The 23,993-nt window shown below is 39.5% G+C and overlaps 1 protein-coding gene across 1 annotated transcript in view; it reads right to left on the bottom strand.

The window, feature by feature from the left end:
• Positions 1 to 11,246, bottom strand: part of lgr4 (leucine-rich repeat containing G protein-coupled receptor 4) — a 38,767-nt gene extending 27,521 nt beyond the window's left edge. Inside the window, exon 1 of the mRNA XM_079555704.1 lies at positions 10,479 to 11,246. Within this exon, the coding sequence (XP_079411830.1) occupies positions 10,479 to 10,663 (185 nt within the window). The 5' untranslated portion in view covers positions 10,664 to 11,246. The remainder of the gene's footprint in view (positions 1 to 10,478) is intronic.
• Positions 11,247 to 23,993: the final 12,747 nt, after the last annotated feature.

Genomic DNA, 23,993 nt, shown 5'->3' with positions numbered 1-23,993 from the left:
GTTTTTCTATCATTTATTGGATAGAAAAACATGCGCAAAACACATGTGGACTGGTTGGGGGAACTCCCATGAACCCTCAAGCACCCGACGGAGGGTATAGAGCTGGTCCAGTGCGCCACGACCAGGACGAAAACCGCATTGTGGGAGGGGAGGCTATGTAGTCGATATAGCAATAATCGTGACAGGCCAAGCTTCCACTGCGTGAATTTGAAATGCACAGAATCCAATATTTTAATAGGTAGATCAAGCATGTCTCTGCAGTCGCACAAACGTAGGCCAGGGGTTCTCAAGCCTTTTGGGACCGGGGACACCTTAGAAAAATAGTCCAGAACAGAAAAAGAGTCCAAGGTCCCACAAACGTCCTCCACACTAGACCAGTTTGATGTTATGACTTTTGGGCCCTTACCCTTTATACAACAGGACAGTACAGCCTATGAATGGAGGGAGAGATCGGGGAAGACATTCAGCAAACTGTTGGATTCAGAGGACAATCTCACCACAGTGAGACCAGCGTTGTGTCCAGTAACATTCCTGTTATGGAGCTTTTAACTCCATCAAGCAATTTAGAGGCATGGCCAGTGCTTAGTGCAAAACATTTGCTGGAACACTCTCATTAAACACCATTATATCAGAGCAAATCTTTGCCGGATCCCCCTAAATATATCCTGAAAAACTGGAAATTAAGCACTGGGCACAGCATATGTTTTGATATATAAACCGTTTCAATGCAGGCCAATTAACATTACAATTCTCAGTGACCATGGTATAAAGAAGGATAATAGACATTGAGAGAAAGTTTTAAATTCAGGTTCACGCCCAGTATTTATGATTCTTTTTATTTCTACCGTCTTCGTTATTGAAAGTATTATATAAGCAGCTCCTCTTCACATCTGTGAGTGTGACAACATTTCAAAATCTGAAACAACAAGTACAGATCTGGACAACTGGAGCAAAGGCGTGTAGGATTGGCTTTGTCTTGAAGGGGAACTTGCGCAGCTTGCTTGAAAGACAACTTACACGTACCCAAAGCGCCAGCAACTCTCAACCTGAACAAACATCACAAATAAGTGCGACCCCGCACCCCTCCGAACGCTGCATCTTGAGTTTCACGGCCAGATTGCTCTAGGACCTAATGTGTGGGCCCCTGAATCCAGCCGGGATCATATTGCCCTTCCTCGGCAGTCCCCTCCACACACACACCCCTACCCCCTAAAAGGCAGGCCCTGACAGACCCCTCAGCGTCCCACTGACCCTGTCCCATCTCCACTTACCTGCTTATCCAATTACCCTATGGCCTGTCCCACTAAACAGCACTTCAATCAACATCCACCCACTCTCAGGCGCTTTTTTTTTCTTTCCTAGACAACATCTTTGACAGCGTAGAGCAACCCACAGGTGGTCAAGATGGATACATCCCTGACCACATTTTAAAACGTTTGACTAAATCTTCCTAAGGCTGAACCACATGCAGGTTCGGGGGGGTGGGGGGGGTCATGCCTTCCCCCCTTCCTGAGATTCTGCCTGCTATACTCATTAAAGTCCCGCGCCGTTCATGCTATGACGGATTGCACAGGACGCTAAAAATGCAGAGGTGATAAATGGTGACTGGTCTAAGCTCTTCAACAAACAGGTATCTGAAAATGTCTATTTCAGGCGCCTTCACTCGAGCCAGCTGAACAATCTGGGATAGAATATAATTGTGCAGTAACACGTTTTAAATTTGCGATTAAAATTAAAGATTCACTTCCAACAGTTCCTTAAGTGTTAACATTTGAGAGGAAACTGAAAAACTAACTGCTTAACTAGAGCTTATAAGAGTTAATGAAGATGGGACGTTTTGGGCCCTGAAAGGTTCACGGCCTTTCATTTGTAGCCCAAGAGCCAGAAGTAGGAAGTATCATATCTTGAAATACAGCAATGGGTTGGGACAAGAAAAACAAGGTAACACCACACGCGGGTAATGTTTTTACTCAAAGGTGAAAGCCATAAATCAACTTGATCTTTGGCAAAAAACAACTCGATGTTCCAGCGACATGTCAAGGTACAAAAGATAGAAAAGTAAATTATGAGGCACTTTCCTAGGTGAATAGGAATAGATGAATAGGTGAATGTCACTTGTCACATGAGTCTTTAAAGTTAGTTAAAATGTTACAGTTAAGAGTTAGAGGCTCAATGAGTCCATTTGAGTGGTAACAAACCATTGTGGGAATGGGAAAATACAATATCACCAACTTGATGTATACTTATAGTACTTTAATATTCCATATTGTCTATTCTAGGTTGAGTGACAAGTGGTTCTTTTGAATGTGCACACTGTTAAGATTAGGGGACTTTTCACCCACTACTACTAAGACTTCTTCTTCTACTACTACAACTTCTTCTTCTTCTTCTACTACTACAACTTCTTCTTCTTCTTCTTCTTCTACTACTACAACTTCTTCTTCTACTACTACAACTTCTTCTTCTTCTACTACTACAACTTCTTCTTCTACTACTACAACTTCTTCTTCTTCTACTACTACAACTTCTTTTTCTTCTACTACTACAACTTCTTCTACTACAACTTCTTCTACTACTACTACTACTACTACTACTACTACTACTACTACTACTACTACTACTACTACTACTACTACTACTACTACTACTACTACTACTACTACTACTACTACTACTACTACTTCTTCTTCTTCTTCTTCTTCTTCTTCTTCTTCATCTTCTTCTTCTTCTTCTTCATCTTCCACATCTTCTCCTTCTTCTTCTTCTTCTTCTTCTTCTTCTTCATCTTCCACATCTTCTCCTTCTTCTTCTTCTTCTTCTTCTTCTTCTTCTTCTTCTTCTCGTAAATCGGCTTAAGAGGCCTATTAAAATATTTGAATATCTCTACTATAATGGAAAATTCCTGGAAGACTGAGAGTCAATACAAAGTTTATATTAAACCGTTTAGCTGCTGTGTTCATTTAAAAAAATGTTGAAAAGTACTGTAGACAAACTGGTTTTCTATTGCTTTGAATCCTCTGAAACACTAGAGTCACTCTGCTCTATTTAAAATAAGAAAGTTCTTATTGCTTGATGTAATAATTGGTGCCGATGTGTTCCATGCTTTGATTTTGAGACTTTTCATTTATCATAAAGTTTGATGTTTTACAAGTGGTTGTCTAAAAACTCTGCAGGATTTTGTGAATTAGATGCGTCTAATGATCTCATACACATGACATGCTGATGCAAATCTAACTTCCTTCTTGATGACTCACTAATAACTGATTGATAAGAATAGATCACGCTAGTGTAACACATTGTTTAACTATAGCGACAAAGCAATGGGTTAAAAAGCCAGAGTAAGCTTGACTGTATCACTGAGTTCCGTGCAGTCAGTCTAGGTGGTTATGTGACCTTCTTTATCCTTGAATACAGAGGTCCAAGGACCACACACCAAATATTTGACTAACACCACCAGGATTAGATCAAGATCAAATCAGAATTAAACTTGATCTGAAAAAAAATGTCTAAAAAAGACCTCAATGACAGGCCAAACAAGTCTATATAGTGCCTTGAAGAAGCCCAAGTAGCACCAGTGACAGTTTCAGGACTATTTTCAGCACAAGTCTGATCATTTTAAATGCATTAAATAGTTAAGTCCATAACTTTCAACCAGAAAAACTGCAGCACTCATTTCTGTGCATGCTATAATGTGCTCCACTCTTATCTCTGCCATCTGCACTGAGCATGTGCTTGTTCGCAGTTACAAGACCTCCATTTCAGTGAGGTTCTAGTCTGTCGCTATGATAGAAACCAGGCCTTATCTCACAATGATAAAAACAGAAAGAATACATTGAGCTGTAATGTGTGAATCTGAGACTCTTTTTGGAAATAACATCACAATCCGACATTTAGTGCTAAGAGACAGAAATACCAACAAACAATGTAACTATCTAATGCTGCTGAGAACATACTCTCCTTGGCGGAGGTTATAAGCCCCATTGAGTTTGACCAGTGGTGCGTGACTAATTCCTTAAAAACAACTTTGAGTGTCTAGGACAATACACACAGGACCAACCCGTTTAATGTTGAAGTAATGATAATAATAGCTTCCTGTTGCAAAATCAGAGTATTAAGCTACATAGGCTACTTACTGTGGGAGAACTCCCAGTTATAACAGAGCCCTGCAGAGACAAATGCTAATAAATAGAGTAAGCATAGTTTTAGAATAAGACTTTGCAATTCAACAGCATTTTCACTTCAGCTTTAAGATGTCCCGATGCTTGCAAATGACCAGTACAGCAACAAGAAAATGAATACAAATACATTGAAGTTAAATAGCGTGAAGAGGATTGTCTCTGCAAAAATCTAAAGCGAATCAAAAAGCCACGAGCGAGGGAGTTTAAGTATTCTCCAAAGCCACGAGTCGTGCTGTTGAGAGCGGGAACTCCTAACTGGCTCCTTTCACCTCTGCTGACCAAGAACAAAAGTATCATTGAGTTTAAAATGGATTGAGGGCTCCAGCGGTGCGCCACTGCTCCTCAGCGCAGACCTCTCTCTCACAGCTCAATGCAATACTTGATGGGGTTTTTAGGGATTATTATGTATCCAAATAATCAGAAATTTCTCTGGTTTGGGTGGTTAATTAAGTATTCACCCAGAATAGCCTTGTGATTCTCAATTTTGCAAAGGACTTGTTATTCCACCAATGAATAATGAAGGTTTTTTGTGTGACCCGTTTTGCTAAACTGAGCAAAAGTTGTATTTCCACCATAATTAAATGCTAATAGAGAAATCTTTTGTCTGTCTAAGGGATGAGCACAGATACGGCTGCAGGTAAAGGCTCGTACTTTTTTAAGGAGTGTTTGCGTTGTTACCGAGGGGCCTCTCCTGTTCTCATCTGCTTTCCTATGACTGCTCTGTTTCCATAACACACGCCAACCCCCGGCCCCTGTGGGCTGTAGGTAAGAGTCCACTCCAACAATGTCGTCTGATTTATAGAGACATGTCAGCTCCTCCACTTCCAACAGGCCTTCCTGAAGAAAAAGTCATCAAGCCGTGAATAATGGTGCAAAAGTACAGCTGCCCAGGCCTGGCCTATGGAGAGGATGTGTTTAACCTCTGTGCAACTCTAACCCTGTGATATACAGCCACATTATCGATATGTCTCCCAAACTTTATAGTCGTGCAGTGTTTCTGGGAATAAACCTGAGGGAGTAAGCTTGTCTATAGAGAGGCCAGACAGCGCAATAGTGCGTAATGCTACTATTACAAAATTAAAGATTTCCTTACAAAAATAAAATAATAATGATACAATAGTCCAAAGTGAGACTCAATAACTGCAGATTTCAACAACTAGCACAGGATTTGACTGGAAAAAGCACTCATTTTGTCTTTCAAGGTTAATAAGTTGTAATAATGCAATGTCTAGTTATGCAGATCAGACATTAAAGGTGCATTATGCAACTTTTAATGCGAAAATAAAAGTTGATATTTGTGCGTATTCGACCTTGTAGTGACCCAGTGGCTGTATGAGTAGTCAGCATGGAGCCTTTACTTTTGCTCACAGTGGTCTTTACAACGCTCCAGGATCACTTGTTTTGTAGGTTTTCTGATGAGAGCAGTGAAAATCTTCCAAACAATTGATCCTGGAGCGTCCTAGAGACCACTGTGATGGAAAGTAAAGGCGCCATGCTGACCACTCATACAGCCGCTGGGTCACTACAAGGTCAAATATGCAAAAATGTCAACTTTTTTTTTCTACATAAAAAGTTGCATATGCACCTTTAAGGAAGAAATGACAAACTGGATTATTATCAGAATTTCAGCCTTTTGCAAAAAGATTATTATGTTTTTTTTTAATGTAAACCATCTAATTCAGACACTTTTCTCTATGAATCATGTAGATGAACACCGACACAACCGCCCATGTGCCGTCAGTGTATCTATGTGTGACATCTAAGTCCCGATCAAATAAACCATAAAAATAGCGTTGCTCTCTCCGATAAGGCCCGTGTTTACATCTAAGTTGAGCGTGGCTTAAGCGCAGGAGCTTGTGCAGCTGCAGTACGTCTCACTAATCCATCATGATCCTTCACCCCAGCTCCACGCACAAAAGACCCCGGGACAAGCAGGGTTCAAGAGACCAGCAACAAATGAGGCAAACGGACCAATGCCCTTTTACATACTTACAATTAGGCCGTGACAATGTGGCGCAAATTTAGTGCTATTGACGTGACGATTGCGATTACATAATGGCAAAGACAACTGTATAATAATAATTATAATAATAATAATAATAAGAGAAAGAAACCAGTGCTTCTGGTTCAGACCTGTTTAGTTATAGTACAACTTGACGCAATAGTTTTGTTCGGTATAGTAGTAGGACAGTTCATTATTAATCGATGAATAGCCAACATCGGCTTAATTGATTAAATAAAATACAACCTTTAAATCGTTAAGTTGTACAGAAGAAAGAAGATAAAGCACTATCTGCGATCTCACAGAAGTAAGGGCAAATAAGCATAAAATTAAGCAACTGCTCCCTGAATATGCAGGTCGATAATTTGCCTTGAGTTAATCATTTGACTTTTTCTGGAAAAAGTGCTCTTGTTTATCTATAAATGTAATGTACAATGAGCAGTGGTGGAAGAAGTACTCAATATTCTTACTTAAGTAAAAGTGCAGATACAGGACCAAAAATGTACTTAAGTAAAAGTGTCTGATACAATGTTTACTGAAGTAAAAGTATAAAAAAATATAGGTAAAAAGTAAAAGTATTTAAGAGTTTGATGTGCATAATTTGAATCAAACCAGGTCTAAACGAGTAAACCACAAACTCAGGTCAAAAACAAGAACTAAACCTGGTCCAAACCGGATCTAAACAAGGTCTAAAGGAGTAAACCACTAGACCAAGTCTAAGCTGGGACCAAACATCATCATAGAGAGGCCACTTTGAAAATCAAACGCTTTTAACCCAATTTAAAAATGTAGTGGAGTAGAAAGAACAGATACAGGCACTAAAATGTGCTGAGATAAAAGTGAAAAGTATTCATCATAAAATGAACTTAAGTAAAGTAAAAGTACCTATAATTTGCACTTTTTACTTTTACTTTCCACCACTGACAATGAGCCAGTGGTTAGCAGTTAATTGTTCGGTAAGGTGACCAATTTAAAGGAATAGGCCACCGTTTTTACATACTAAAATATGTTCTTACCTAACCTTAGTCGAGTTAATATATCCCCGTCTGGTCTTTGTCCGTGCGCTCTGTCACGCAAACGGAGCACATACGCAGCCTCTCCCACGTGTCACATAGCTCCAAAAAAGCTCACGATAGAAGCTACCAAGCTCTTCCACGTGTTCCCTATTTAAATAAAGTTACGTGAAGTGTTTTCATGCAAAGTATATTTACACAGAAATGTAACGTGTCGATTTTATAAGCAGATAAAAAGGGGAACTATATTGCGAGGCGTAATGATACAGGAGCAAAACGTCCGCGCAGTAACTCCTAAAGACTTCCCCCGCTCACTTCCGGCAATAGAAGCTGCGTGACTTGTAGAGAGCCTTTTACAACAAGCAGAAAATATATTTTCGGAAAGGGCTCGCGCATTCCTACCTCATGGTCGAGGTCCTGAGTCCTGTGTCGTCGTCCGGGGTGAGTTAGAAATCTGTGAAACATTACTACACTATATACTTTCTGCTTGTTATCACAGCCCGGCACGATGCACGTAAAAGGCATCGTTCACAAGTTATCGACGCTTCTTCAACTGTTCTCTGCTGGCTCTGTACAAGTCACGCAGCTTCTATTGACGGAAGTGAGCGGGGGAAGTCTTTAGGAGTTACTGCGCGGACGTTGTGCTCCTCGTATCATTACGCCTCACAATATAGTGCCCCTTTTATTTGCTTATAAAATCGACATGTTACATTTCTGTGTAAATATACTTTGCATGAAAACACTTCACGTAACTTTATTTAAATAGGGAACACGTGGAAGAGCTTGGTAGCTTCTATCGTGAGCTTTTTTGGAGCTATATGACATGTGGGAGAGGCTGCGTATGTGCTCCGTTTGCGTGACAGAGCGCACGGACAAAGACCAGACGGGGATATATTAACTCGACTAAGGTTAGGTAAGAACATATCTTGGTATGTAAAAACGGTGGCCTATTCCTTTAATAACTGCAACTGAATGTGCATCCACAGTAGTTGTAGTTCAAAAGTGACTTTAATATCTGCATATTCAACGTAACTTTTTTGTAGCTTGCTGACTTTTTGTAAGTCGCTTACGCAGCCCTAAGAGTCTTTGTATAACTATGCACTGAGAAAGATAGTGCAATCTAGAATAAACAACACATTGTTTTTTCAGAGAGTGTGGTACAAACTATCACTCTGTAAAAACATTGCTTAAGTGAAATGTCACAGTACCCATCATATATCGATTCGCTTTTCTGGGTAAAAAGATTGCGTGAGCACATTGGCCTGGCATGTCCTGACAGAGAGAATGAATCTGCTTCCTCTGTTTACATTACAATTTGAGAGTGCTGACTTTTTTAATATCACAAAACAGAAACAAGCCTATGTCAAAATGTTGCAATAGGAATCAACATTCATAACTTGTATACATATAAAAGTTTCCGAAGAAAATACAGTTTCATGCCTTATCGCTTTGCTGAAATTCGTCACGCAATCATTTGCACAGGCCGTTACAAAGTTAAAATTGTAAAGAGATTTGAGACTATAATCACATTTTAGAGCTTTGGCTGGATGGATATAAATGTCAGGAGTTTCCAAAAAACAAACTTTATCAACTTAACCTTGCCAATAGTTTCATTTATCTGATTTATTGTGCAAGACAAGGCTAAGTTAAAAAAAATAAAGGAAGACTGATTTCTAGAGTGACATTATATTTTAAGGGTTTTCTATGCAAACAACACACGCCCTGCCCTTTTCTTAAGTAAGTTTTAGTAATACAGACTAAGCAAAACAAAAAACAGCTTACACCTCAAAATACATCAACATTTTTCAAACTTGACACCACTAACATCCATGTTTTTTCAATACAAACAATACATTACAATCCTGTTGCAGGCCCTGTCCCAGAGTAAACTGTGGAGGCCATAGTCTCACATACTTGTTTGCTCACAGAGAAACAGTAATTACTATCGCGCCTGCAGTGTATTTCTGTGCTGCTTTTTTTTTTTTAAACTGCGAGGTGACTGGCATCTGTGGTTTATGATTAACCTGAAAGTTGTGAAATGAACTTGGGATGGTTTCTTCATGGGGCAATCATCAACTCCGTACCACTCCTATAGGGTAACATGTGCCAACTTTACACACTTATATTATTGGCGTTATGATACAAACCGCAGGAAAGATACTCACAATGACACGAACAGACAGGAGTAGTTTGCTAAATAAACGCTATGACAAAAACATGTCTAAACAACCCATAAAGGCAGACTATAGGGTGCTGGGAAAGTGCCGGTTTTAAGATCTCAAATGCAAGTATGTTGTATTTATTCATTGTCAAAGAAGGTCAAAACAGAACTTAAAGATAGGTTAGGGTTAGGGTTAGGGTTAATGAAACCTTTGCTGGAGAGAAGTGCCTAAAATAATCGTGAATAAGAATGGAATTGGTAACAAAGTAATGAAATCTCAAACTTTCAATGAGAAAAGTCAAAATTGACCTCCAAGACCGATAGTAAACAAACGCACTGTGGAAAGATCTGCAGGACTGTACTAAGATTTTAACCCCCAAACTGAAAGCAACAAACAAAGAACATAATCCCTTCCTCCAAACACACCTTAAGAAGCTCATGTCACATCAAACTTATAGAGGCACGCACAAATACATGAAGTAATGTTATTTCAAATGTACAGTCATAATCGGTCAAAATTATGTGTTGCCTAAACTTTAGAAACAGGCAGTAAGTACTTGCTACTTTTTTCCCAGGCTCAGTAAGTGGTCAAAGTTACCAATTACATGGTGAGTTAAAGATTTGGTGACATGTTAATATGCTACAAGTGAAAGTTTACTTTGTTTTCGTAGTGTCACATCCATGCATTTAATAAAAAATAGTATGTTTTAATATGAAAAGAATGCAGCTGTATTTAACATTCAGCATTTTGAATCCCAATTTCCTCTGGACTCCTCTGAAGAAGGGCAGTCACCGGCCCAATGTGGCCCCGGGTTATAGATGACCATGCCTGTCTGAGTTTGTTAAAAGTTATAGGAGTAACTAAGTTTAGTGTTTACACAGAGCCTATGGGGGGAAGCACATTATTCCACAGGCATAAGAGTGTCTATGAGTCCCACAGTTAACTAAGCAAAAAAAATCTCCTCCTGACATCTTCATTGTCCACAAGTCCTGGAACCATGTGCGTAAAGTCTACCCCGTGATGTGACCTTCTGTCCCACTCACAGACAACACAAGTGTCACATACTACACACGAGTTTTTTAGAGCTATGTGTGCGTGCGATTGCGGTCGCGTTGTTACTCACAGGTAGTAGGTGAACGCGCTGAGTCCGGTGGGTATCGCGGTCAGCCCTCTCCCGGAGCAGTCGGCGCCCCCATCTCCATCGCAGCTGCACGCGGGCGAGCACACAGCGGCGGTCGGCTGTCCTTGACCAGTGGCCCCGAGTCGGAGAACCCCCCAAAAGCACAGCCAGAACAAATCCACACGCATTTCCCCCCCCCTTCGCTTGATCAGGTGCCAGTGAAATAAGGCGGCCTTTGTATAAGCTACACTCAGGACTCAAGACTTGGGTTGAGGCATGAAGAGGTGAAAGCCAAGCCGCCGCTTTTCAAACACATTAACAACAGGCATATAGACTTCGTGCGCGATCGCCAACAAAATATGTCACGGATGGCGTTTCGTGGCTGCTAAAAAAGTCACCGCTGTTATCAGAAGGGGTCGCGTTTACCTTGCTCTGAAGCATGTCTCAGCCCCGTGTGTCGTATTAGTCCGTAAATACAAAGTAGCAGTACATGCGACAAGGAGCCCGTGCCTTGCGCTTCTTGCGTTTTCCCATTAAAATGAGCCAAAAAAGCGGCGCTGCTAACGAGGAGCCGCTAACAGGCTAAAAACTACGCGCACCGCACAGCCCGTGGTAATCGCACCGTGGAGTGATCTCGTCCTGGTTTGTGTCCTACACGGGAGGGAGAGCAGCCATTCCTCCTCTCGCCCCCTCCTCGCGCCTGACATGAGCAGCAGCGTGCACCCTACCGGACAGCGAGCGTGCGGCATGGACCCAGCCTGCAGCGCTCCAACCTGCTCCGCACTCTACAGGTAAACAACACGGCCATTGTTAGAGTTGGGCTACTACAAGTCACCAAACATAGATTTACGGGGATTTCCACAATGATATGAAGTGATATTGTGCAGTGAATGTGTCTCGCAGCTAATTACATGAATTGCCCAGACAGAGCCGTGGGAAGATGTTTTAGTTTAGGGGGTGCTGAGGGACAAAATTTACCCCCAAAATACTTTTTCTGTGCATAAATCCTATTTATTAACCCCTTAACTCCCGCCTGAACCGAGAGCATTTTCTCCAGTTCAGCTTTACCCAAATCCTGTAGGCCAGTGTAACGCCTCATTTGAAAGACCTACAAAACTAAATTGATCTTTTTCCTCACATCAGGATTTTTTTTCATCACTTTTTTTGTTGGGCAGTCGTCTCATTTTTGTCAAATTTTCGCATTTTTTTTGTGAAATTGTTATCACTTTTTCGTCAATTTTTTCTCAATTTTTCGTCAATTTTTTCTCACTTTTTTGTCAATTTTTTGTCAATTTTTGTCATTTTTTGTACATTTTTTGTCACTTTTTCGTCAAATTATTCGCATTTTTTTGGTCAAATTCGTATCACTTTTTTGTCAATTTTTTCAAAATTTTTCGTCAAATTTTTCTCACTTTTTTGTCAAATTTTTGTACATTTTTGTCATTTTTTGTACATTTTTTGAACTTTTTTTGTCACTTTTTCGTCAATGTTTTCTCACTTTTTTCACATTTTCATCCTTGTTTTCGTCTCAGTTTTGTCGCTATTTTCACACCTTTTTTCCAGAAGCTTTTGGACAGGGGTAAAGCTGGAGTTAAGGGGTTAATATTGCCTGCAGTTCACAAACTATCCACCAGGGGGTGCTGCAGCGCCCTCAGCACCCTGGGTTCCCACGGCCTTGTGCCCAGAGTAATTAATGTTTTGCAATTTATGTAAGTGTATAATTGTGAACACATTTTTAGTTTTCAGAATGCAACATTGTTGAATATTACACATGTATAAGTCTTTCATATTCATTAAAATTCACTTTATCACCGACAGTTATAACTATAGGCTACCTTAAAGTGACACTGCATAACATTTTGGACTATACTGTTGCGGCAATTTGGATGAGAAACTAATCTGTTTTTAATCTCAATTTCTGCTGCCTTTCAACACATCTCCATGGAGACAAGGTGAAGACGTACCCACTCCCGGTAAAGTTTACAGTCATATCTTAGGAGGAGTGAGCCTCATAAATGTTGGTTTGTACATTCATGAGGTATTTTTCAATTATGAAAATATCTGTCATAAAATAAATGCTTGTATTTCAATTATATTTATTCTGTAAAATTCTACGCGGTGTGGCTTTAAAGTGACACATTAGATACATTTTTTGCAAAAGCAGTTAACACAATTACATTTAAGATTTTGCTAAAGTTTGTACCCAGCTTTCTTTAGTTTGTGATGTTTATAGTTTCACTTGCTTATAGATACAGACGGCATCTCTGGAATCGCCCATATATGGTCATGTTTGAAAACAGCTAAGGGGGAAAACAATTTTGAAAAAATGTAAGCTTTCTCTAATTATTCAAAATGCTGAATGCTGAATTATGAATATAGTTTATACTAAATAAAGATACAAAGACATGGGGAGGACCAAAGTGGTTCAACAGCTCATAAATACATAAAAAAAACGGAAAATGCTAACATGATACTACATGTTAGCATCGGGCTAATGCTAACGGTTAGCTAGCGCTTGCTACAACTGCCGTTTTTTCACTTCTACAGAACAATCTGCTGTGAGAAAATATCCATATGGGCCCGATTTACACTTGACTTTATTTTTGTGTGATAAATAAGTTGTTATTCCACCAGAAAATGGCTAAAAGAGTGGAAAATTGTGTTTCTCTAAAGATTCTATTTTAAAGAAGCCACGCCCCCTTCTATGACACGATGCCATCTGTATCTATTGGACACAGGAAGTGACATAGATGAAGGACAACAATTTTTAACTGTTTCCGTGCCGACCATGTTAAGTCAATACGTTTGTCAAAAACATAAAAAAAACTCTAAAAAATGCTGCACCTACTGCTAAAAAAGAAATATTTACTAAAGCCGCTCCGGGGTTAGCGCAGCTGCTGCGCCGTTAGCATTTTTCTCCGCTAAACCAGAGTACCAATTTTGGCAAATATTACTTTTATAGCAGTAGGTACAGCATTTTTGGTGACTGGGCCTGATAAATAAGTATGTTCAGTAACTCTCTGTTGAGTTTCAGAAATATTAATTGTGGTATTAAAGAGTTTTGTGTAGTTTCTCGCACATCTCGGAAGTAGATCTGTGATGTCACAACTTAACAAACGTATGGGCAATGAGTGGAACTGCTCTGTAACCTTTATCTATGTCACTTCCTGTCAACAGCTTAAAAAAATCAAATAAAAATTACTTTTCTTCAGTAAAACTGCTGCTTCACTGACATAAAATGATAATTAGGCAACTGGTGTTATCCTTCTAAATAAGTCATATTTTCAAAAGCATTAAAACCAGTCATAAGCACTTTCACCTTTTTTTGTCGTTCAAACTGATAAATAATGCTACAGCTAAACACCAGAGGACTACAATAGTATGAACCCTTATTCTCATTTCTATAAGGTAATTTTGCACTTTGCAGAGTTGCACATTACTGTGTTCATGTATCACACATAATCAGTCACTCATTCACAGTAACACGTGTCTTGAGTTGCTCGTCCCATAACACTATAACTATAAACACAGTCTCGTCAGACATTTATTGGCCATTGTTAGTGAACAGGTTCACAACTAGGATTTTTTTTTGGTTCAATTGTGCAACATGAATCATAAAACATATAACACATAACTTAGGTAAATAATAAACTATAAAACTATAAAATTGTGTTGTTGTCTGCACTCTGTAGATTGACTCACTATGCTGTCTAAATCTTACCACAATTAATTAACAAAGTATAAAATTGTTACTGAATGACTGATATGAGATAATGTTGTTGCTTATTGCAGTGTGGGAGAGTAGTAGGGCATGGCCTTTTTTATTCAATTGTGTTTAAAAATATGATCAGTCTCAATCATCTGCTCGGTACTTTTTAAACGACAGGTCAACAGCCTCTTGTGGCAGTTACAGCAGTTTTTAAAAGAATAAAATGGAAACTGTTTTAGCCACATATGCTCATGAGGTAAAGCAGGTTTTCTTATAACCGTAAGGCTGGAAGCAGAATCCTGGCTCCCGCTGGCACATACCGATGTTGTGTCCTTGGACAAGACACTTGCCCCGCCTTTGCCCCCAATGTCTGCGTACACTGGTCTATGAGTAAGAACAGGTGAATGGTTCCTTGATGTAAAGCACTTTGCCCAACAGAGGTAAGTACCACCGGCTTAAATAGTACTGAGAAAGCATTCATTTGCAGCTAAAGTTCTGTGTGGAGTTTGCATGTTCACCTCGTGTCTGCGTGGGTTTCCTCCTGGTACTCCGGTTTCCTCTACCACTTACAACATGTACAATAGGCCACGGTGAATAAGAGTGCATTTGTGAGTGCGCATGTGGGACAATGGATGCAAATTAGCCGATCGCTAGAATCCAGTGTTACGCGATCATAAACATGTACTGTCCCAACCAATGAAATAAATACAATTATAGCTACATTGCTACTGCATTAATATCACAATCTGGTATACCTCACGGAACATCTTTATAAAACACTTAGCTCATGAACCATATTAGTTAAATATGTATTTCTATATTATCAAATCAAATGGTTTTTTTTCCCTAGCTGTGAAATGCTGCCCATATATACCCATAATATCAAGCGCATCCAGAAAGTATTCACACGCAGCACTTTTCACACATTTTGTTATCTTACAGCCTCATTCAAAAATGGATTACATTTGGATTTATCAAAAAAAAAGTTTTGTTGAATACGCAGAGTACTGCAAAGATAGCCATACCGCCTTTGCTCTGCCCAATCCCGTCAGACCTAAGCAGAAACTAAGCAGGGAACGGCCTGGCAGGACTTGGATGGGAGACCGTTTGGGAACACCAGGAAGCCTAGCGAATGTAGTGTGTGAGTGAGTGGTGGTGGTCGGAGGGGCCGATGGCGCAGACTGGTTGCCTCGCTTCCGTCAGTCTACCCCAGGGCAGCTTTGGCTACAATAGTAGCTTACCACCACCGAGTATGGAGTGAACGAATAGTGCAATGTAAAGCGTCTTTGAGTGTCCAGAAAAGCGCTATATAAAACCAATGCATTATTATTATTATAGCGTCATGGATTCAATTTGTGACCATGCCTGTGAAAGGTGCTATACAAATAAAGTTCTCCTTCTCCTTCTCCTTCTCCTTCTCCTTCTTCTTCTTCTTCTTCTTCTTCTTCTTCTTCTTCTTCTTCTTCTTCTTCTTCTTCTTCTTCTTCTTCTTCTTCTTCTTCTTCTTCTTCTTCTTCTTCTTCTTCTTCTTCTTCTTCTTTTTGTTGGTCACCTCCCTGACCAAAGGCCCTTCTCCCCCAATTGCTTGAAGTTTGCACGCACGACCAGCTATAGGAAGAGTCCTGGCGGTTCTGGACTTCATCCATTTACAAATTCCCCAGATCTGTGCCTTGATACAATCCTGTCTCTGAGGTCTACAGACAGTTCCTTTGACTTCAGGGCTTAGCTTCTGCCCTGACGTGCACTGTGTGTACCCTTCCAAATCAAGTCCAATCCATTTCATTTACCACAGGTCTCCAGTCAAGTGGTAGAAACATCTCAAGGACGATTGGTGGGAAATTGTCCTTAGTTTTCAGTGTCTTATGTACATGCAATATTTCAAAGTTTTATTTTTAATAAATTTGCACTTTTTTAAACTTTGTCAATATTGTGTGCAGATTGATGAGAGAAACTTAACAAATACAAAATGTGGGAAAAGGTGTGAATACTTTCTGAATGCACTGTAGGAGAACATGTTCAAGGTGTTTTTCCCCAGTTGTTTGTTTTTGACCTCTGATGAACTTCGATGCAATAAATTATCTAGTCAGAACTCGTCTTTGTCAGTCAAACATTAAACGATTTTGCTTCACACATCGCTAACACTCTCATCTTTATTGCACCTGACAGTTTGCGTCCTCAGCCTTCCATGATGATCAATGGAGCAGAGGTGAAAGAGCAGTCAGGCAGACAGGCCTAAGGTGCACAGGGCGTGGTGCAAATGTATGTTCACTATTATACACACGCTACACAATGTGTCTGCAGCGCATATGGGGACCAGGAGAGTTGTATTGGATTTCAAACCGCGACTCAAGATGGGGTGCGAGGGGTATCAGACATCACAGGACCCCTCTTCACTAATCTATTGTTGAAATAATGGAGGACAGTAACGCTTCTGTCCTGCCCAGGATCATTGGGATGTTTTTCAGGTTTGCCAATGTTGTTTTGAGAGATGATGCACAATAGTGAGATAGATTGAATTAAACACCTGGATGACTGAGAATATACACAGTTCTAATAGTGACATAGAGACATTTCATCCGGACGGGTCCACCAGTGGTTGGTTATTCGAAGTGGACATACAGTAACATTGAGCAACATTGAGGTACCTCGTCATTGATATTCTACAGAGGTGGGACTCGATTAATATTTGTAATCGCGTTAATTATGGCCTTTGTCATTAATTAATCGCAATTAATCGCATTCAAGCATAATTTATTTAGGGGTTGCATTTATTTTTTAGATGCTTTCTTGTATTTTCCTACATTTGAACTATTTTAAGTGGAGAAGTGAGGCCTGTCTGATCATTTCAAACACTTCGAAGACATTAGCAGTTTCATTTATTTCGCAGAATAATCTTTTAATATAACTTTATGTCGGCTTAATTGTGTGAATAAAGAAGTTTGAGTAAAATAGATTTTGGTTTTGCACAACATCCTGCAGGAAAAAGGAAACTGAAAAAGTTTCCTTGTGATTCATGTGTGATTCATTTCGGTTAATATTTTTAATCGCATTAAACCTTATGTTTTTGTTGTTGTTGGGTTTTTTAGTAGTAGTTTATTCGGTCATTACTTTAAACCTTAAACAAACTTTTCCATTATTCGTGTACAACACGATCAAAAGGGTTTAGGATAAAGTGAAAACTTACTATGCCTAACCCAGTTTACATACTTCCACGAGAAAACAAACACAAACATTTATAATAAACAATATCAAGTGTCAAACAGAAGAGAAATAAGCATGTATTTAGAATTGATAACATACATTTCAATATTGCAATATTTGTCAGATCCAGATTTATACAACTTTTTGAAAGCGTTTACTGTTTCGGACTGTTTTTCCTGATCTTCCAAGTCGTTCCACAGATTAACACCTCAGAAATACTTTTTAAATTCTTTCTAGCTTTAGCTTTTTTGAAAATGCCAGTTCCTCGGAGGTTTTACTGACTATGTAATGGATTAATTGGAATTAATTGAAAAAATGTGTGACCCTAATATTTTATCATTTAAAATTTGAAATATTGTCTATGCAAGAATAAGACGTGAGAATCTGTGCTGGTGAAGAGTTAAAATTGTCCGGCTGCATCCTCAGCAGGCAGCAACGGGAATGACAGCATAGAGCATTCAGGTGCCTCGAGGAACACACCTCTCTTGCAGAACTGTCCTGTGATGGGTTTTGGGCTTTAATCTCTAACCACACACCTTCACTGAGCACATTTTCTCCAGTCTTACCCAAATGTTAAAGCTTCTGGACTGGATCTTACAGCCTCATTTGAAAGCGAAGACCTACAAAACTTATCTCGACTTTTTGTTGCGCTGTCGCCACGATTTTGTCACATTTTCACGAGTTCTTTGTTGTGTTTTCATCTTCTTTTTAATTGTTTTTTGTTGTTTTCTTTATTGCTTTTTTGTCCTTGCTTTTTGACACTTTTTAGTCGCGTTTTTGTCACGTTTTTGTTGTATTTTCATCTTCATTTTCATCACTGTTTTGATGCTTTGTTCAAGAAGCTTTTAGATTTGGGCAAAATGTGAAGAGATTAAAAATATGGGGGACAGTTTTGTCCCATCTTTGATATAACAAAATCCAGGAAATATTTCAAGATTACTTAAAATGTGTTAAGGGGGCAAAATACTACCCCAGGTCTGTTTTTGACAAGGGAACAATGTGACAAAAGCTCATAACGGTTCAAAGTTGATAAGTCTCCTGTGTATGATGATCAGTAATACAGTCGTCAATAGTTACTTTACAATTTCAACAACAACACAAGTTCAGCTTTATAAGGATGCCGAAGTCGTTTGAGATCAGTGACTTCCTATTTCATAATCAAAAACAATCTTTAAGAATTCAGAACCAATAGCAATTCAAAAAGTGATTATGCCAAGACAAATGGTGCGGATCTAGTTTCTGTGAGCTATGAAGCAACGTGATAATAGCATATCCTGCCAAATTCTTTCTTTTTACCTTGGAGATTTCCTTGTGCTAGTTTCTGAGTTCTTGCCCTTATCTGATTTTCTCACCTCCTGTTCAGCTGGGCCTGCCACTGCTCCACTCCGGCCACTTTACCTCGTAGTCCAGCTCACTTCAGCCTGCTAAACTTTAACAATGCACACCACATTTAGAATCAAATTAAAAGTGTTGGCATCACACTACTTTAAAAACATCTGCAAACTTTGTTGGTGATTCGAGCTGTTTTCACATCAGTATGCAATAATTGATTATAATACAATTACTACAATAATACCACATACGTAGTAAAGCTTTTTAAAGGCGAATAAAAGTATTCTAACTATGCAATGAGGCAACTGAGTTATAAACTGACATAAAACATGTACAATTTCAGTGATTATATGCATCAATGATTGACCCTTGGTCAATATGTCTACTGCTTTCACTTTTGGGTATATAACTTCTTTTAGTGATTCAATTAAAGACTTTTCCTTGCTGCATTACTGGAGTATGTTCAGAAGGGAAACAGTACCCCACAGTGGCAAGACTTTCTCAGTGCTGCAGACTCATGATCGGTGTCAGTCCCTCCGGAGGGCATTGTGCGCAACACGACCAGCTCTGAAAAACAGATGTGGGCAATGAAGTCTGAAAATAATGAGAGGGCAAAGGGTCATTTTCTGAATCAGAAATACTAAAGATCATTATTAAATCATAAAAAAAAGATACTAATTTGGAATATTTTGTACTTGTTTTAATCAACTTAGGTCAACACTGAATACGTAGATAAAAAGTTCATCATTCATAACGCAATCACACAACAGAATCACTTTCATTTGAACCAATACATATTGAAATATTTCTTGTGGATCATGACAAACACATTTTTTTTTCTAGTTAAAAGACAAGTACAACAAATGGAAAAGTTGAAAAATCTCTCTTTACTGAGAAGTGAGACTGTCTGCACTAAATTAATCTTCACAGTGTTTAAGGTTAAAGGCACACTGTGTAACATTTTGGACAACACTGCATTACAAAACATGCCCCCAATGACCAGCTCGACACAGGAAATGGTATTTTTGCAGTGGGTAGTCAACATAGACATAGAATTCCAAGAATAGATTTGGATCAGGACCTAACCTATTTAAATCTCGTACTTGGCTGCTTTTAGTCAACATCTCCATGGAGCAGGTAAGTTGCAGTCAGTAAAGTCACAGTCAGGTCTTAGGTGAGGTGCTCACAGCGAACACACATGGTTGTTCTTTATGCCTCTTTTCAACAATAATAATATCTGTGGTGTGGCTTTAAGTAAATGTAGATGGCGTTATGTCCCCATAGAAAATGTGTCCTCTGCATCTGACACATCCTTCGGTGTAAGTTGGATAACCTGTCAGGAGCAGTGGGCGGCTGCAGCCTGGGGATCCCTGTTTTGGGTTTTGGTGGCTCAGACGGTTGAGCAGGTCGTCCTCTAACTAAGAGGTTGTCGGTTTAAATCCCAGCTCCCATAGGAGCAAGACACTTCACACAGGGTCTGCACACACTAATGTATGAATGAGAGTGTGAATGGGTGAGTGGTGTAAAGCGCTTTGAGTGCCTTTGAGTGGAAAAGTGCTATTGAATAGAGACCATTTATCACTTACCATTGATTTGGAAAACCCATCCAGACATGGGGAGAACATGCAATCCCCACTCACACGGTCCTGGAATTAAACCCTGACTCACCACTCTTCTTTTTTTATTTTTTTGCGTCATGGCGGTGCGTAAACAAGCAGCAACCTCCCTCCCTCTTGGTACAGAGGTGTTTTTTGCATTTGTAATTTTTGTGTCCCAGATTGTTTCACTGGATACTTACATCTCTGCTGTGGTGTGAGGTACAATGGATTTCTTTTTACTGCAGAGAGTCTGCTTTTATTACATTCATTGTGTCTTCTTGAGTGATAGACTTTTTGGTTTCTTTTTAAAAGACACTAGGTTGAAACAAACAAAAGCTGTTCAATTACCTTACGCGTTTCGACGGACAAGGGAACTACTTCCGTCTTCGTCAGAGCAACGCGTAAGGTAATTGAACAGCTTTTGTTTGTTTCAACCTAGTGTCTTTTAAAAAGAAACCAAAAAGTCTATGCAGAGAGTCTGCTCGAGCCTTGAAAGACTAAGATTTTATTTTTTTAAAGTAAACAAACAGCTAGCTCATGCACTAAAGCCATTTGAGACCTACAAATTTCTTCTTCTGAAACACTGAAAAGGCACCGAGAGCCCCCCAGACCTGTAGCACAGTGGAGGCGTCACAAGAGGCGCATACAGGAATCAAACCCATGACCTTGCTGTGAGGTACTACTCAGCCGTAGTATTGCCATTTCTGTTCCTGAGTTGGTCGTGATTTAGCACAGGCCTGCGTTCACCTCTTGTATCCTTGGTAGCAGAGTTACGCTTTTTTTCACAGATACTTCTCCTGTTGATGCAAGCAAGAGTTAGTCACAGTCGGCTTTGTGTTTGCCTGCATCAGCTGTTCCCTCCACAGCCCTGATTCTCAATGGAAAAGGCCAGTCGTGAGGTCGTCTCAACACCGGGGCTCGGGCAGTTATTAGAGCTGGAGGGATGGGGGACTGTAACACAACATGCCACTGTACGCCTTTCCACGTAGCAGCATCCGTATTCACAATAATTATCTTCTCCCCAGAATTTACAGGGTGTAATAAACAGCCTTTTGTCCTGCATGTTCAACGCCAGTGCAGGGACAAGGTGAGGTCTGGGGCAGGAATAAACAGGAAAGGCAAATGAAGGAAGACTTGTCATTTGTGCAAACAGTGTTATATCACTAACCTTGGGACATTGCTACAGTGCTTTCAAAGGCCATGGGTTTAGGTAGTTGCCATTGTTCATGTCGCAATGTGCTGCTCAACAAGTACCAAAAGGTATTTACAAAGAATACATTACACTTTACCACCATATGTAGTGAATAGAAGAGACAGAACAGAGGGTCAAGAAGAACGTCGAGTTCGAGAAGCTTCAAATACAAGGAGGTACCTATAGTTACACAAGCTAGCACACAATATTAAAACTTACACAACGACTTACACTACAATTGGCCATAGCAAAATATCCATTAATTTCCAATAAGAAATATTTACCAAAGTAAGAGTTAAGTGCATGAACCTAATCCAAATGTCAAAGCATGAAATAATGTGAAAAGTACTTCTTATTAGAAAATAAAGTAAAAATGTATATATTCATTCATATGTCACTATGAAGCTTTTGTCAGTTCAGTTCGTTTTGCTTTACCGTAAATTGCACCACAATCGAAATGCGTTACTCTCAACTACTTGGTTCAAAAAGACAATAGTTAACACAGAGGAACAACAAACATAGACAAACAAAATAAGGAGAAGCAGAGGGAGGGAAGGGAAGAGTTCAGCGCCTGGTGGATGAAGCTGTTCTTCGTTTCTGTACTTATGCTTCCGATGGAGCAAAGACATATTTACTTGAGAAATAAAATCGGTAAATGGGGTTAAAAAGAAACAGTTCACTTGACCTGTTTAAATGGAAACGACTATTATGTTTATATTTCATGATTAAGGTCATATTGTAGAGACTGTACAACGAGAAAAGTTAACTGTTAAAGTGAAAGGATCTCATTCCTGTTATAAAAGGTGAGTCAGTCCTTTGACGCAAAGCAGGACGAATTGTTCTTTACTTATTGAGCAAGGGCTTAAAAGTTGCTCTGTGAATTCGTATTAAACTAGTAGAAGATTTTGGTGAAAGGACAGATTTTGAAGTAAAATTTAGTCACTTTTATTGTTACGTGCTTATCTAAAGACTCTATTGAACTTGTCGTCCTGAAACCACCCTTTAAAATTATAAAAAATGCATGTCCAAGTACTGGCGTGATCCAATCGTGCGTCTGATGTTGTCTGTCGACATAAGTGATCGTTGTGATGCAGCAGCCTCCAGCCATTTTCATGAGGCAGAGACAGCCCGAGATCAGAACACTGTTCACTATTGTTGGTGACAAACGACTCATGTGCCACTTCCTGTCAGATGAACAAAATGGGCTTTTATTTCGGCTCTGATGTAAAATGTTCAAAGCGCAATAAAATATTACACAGCATTTACTGTCCTTTTGATGAATGACAAATGAACTACGGCGCTTCATGGCAAACTAGACAAGTTAGTTTTGTATTTGTTTAACTTTTCCACATAGAAATTACTTAGTTTACTTTATTTTTTTCTTTCTTTATTCTCAGGAAGTTATTATGCAATCATTTTCCTTTTACTGTTTTAATAATTATTTGCTTAGTTTACAGTATCATGTTTCTTCACAATTCCTATATCATTAGTCTGTAAAAGCAGGAAACTGTTTTAGCACAGTTAGCGCCTATGAGAACCCATGGATAGTACTCCAGCCAGCCACGCCTACTTTCTGTTTACATCACATTTTTAGTTTCAGAAATGTCCCTAATGCTGTGAAAAGTATATTGATCTGAATGGTGAATGAAATACTACTCCATAATTATTTATTTAATGTTGTTATCTGCAAATATTGTTTTATTACTTTTATAATATCCAGTGTTTCCTCTGAATGAGTTGCCTGCCTCGGGAGCAGTGGCGGCTGTGTGGGCGCTGTCCTGTGGGTGCCCGGATGGAGGTGTGGTGTCCCGGCTCCTCTGATGGTGTTTCATTACCTGGTTCATCTGTGTGTGTGTGTGTGTGTGTGGCTATGGGGAGGGAGGGAGTGTTATTGTTTGCTTTTAGTTGCAGGAGTGGTTGGGTGGACGGGAATTGTTTTAATCTATAAAATACACAGTCGATCAATCATTCATTCAATCAATCGATCAATCGATCAATGAATTGTTTTCATATCACAACAGGAGTTGCCTCACAGGGCTGCCCCAAACATTAAAGCAATGAAACCAAGAAGTAAATAATACGTTTTTAGTTTTACTTTGATTTTTGACTTTACACTGAGAAAATCCAACCAATGTTTGGGGAATTTGGCGACATCACCCCAATAATGAGCTAAGCTGATGACAGGTATAAAAGTCCAGGTGCCAAAATGGCGGTCCCCTGCTCTGTGTGTGGAAAAGACTAATAGGAAAAGTGTGAAGTATGGCTACAATAGGAAGAGGGTATATATGCACATACATCATTTTCATTTAAGTCAGATCCCTCATCGTTAGGGACTGAGTAACAAATAATAACTCATGCACTCTACTACTCTGCACGTCTCTGATTTCCTGTACAGCTCTGGGTCCTGCCACCTGCAGAAGTTTTCTGATGACTGCGGTGGTGGGGTGTATCAGTGATGGACAAGAGCTGGAGGACAGGACACTGAC

The sequence above is a fragment of the Gobius niger genome (genome assembly GCF_951799975.1).
Source record: "Gobius niger genome assembly, chromosome: 4".
NCBI lineage: Eukaryota > Metazoa > Chordata > Actinopteri > Gobiiformes > Gobiidae > Gobius > Gobius niger.
This window is presented reverse-complemented; position numbering and strand designations above follow the sequence as displayed.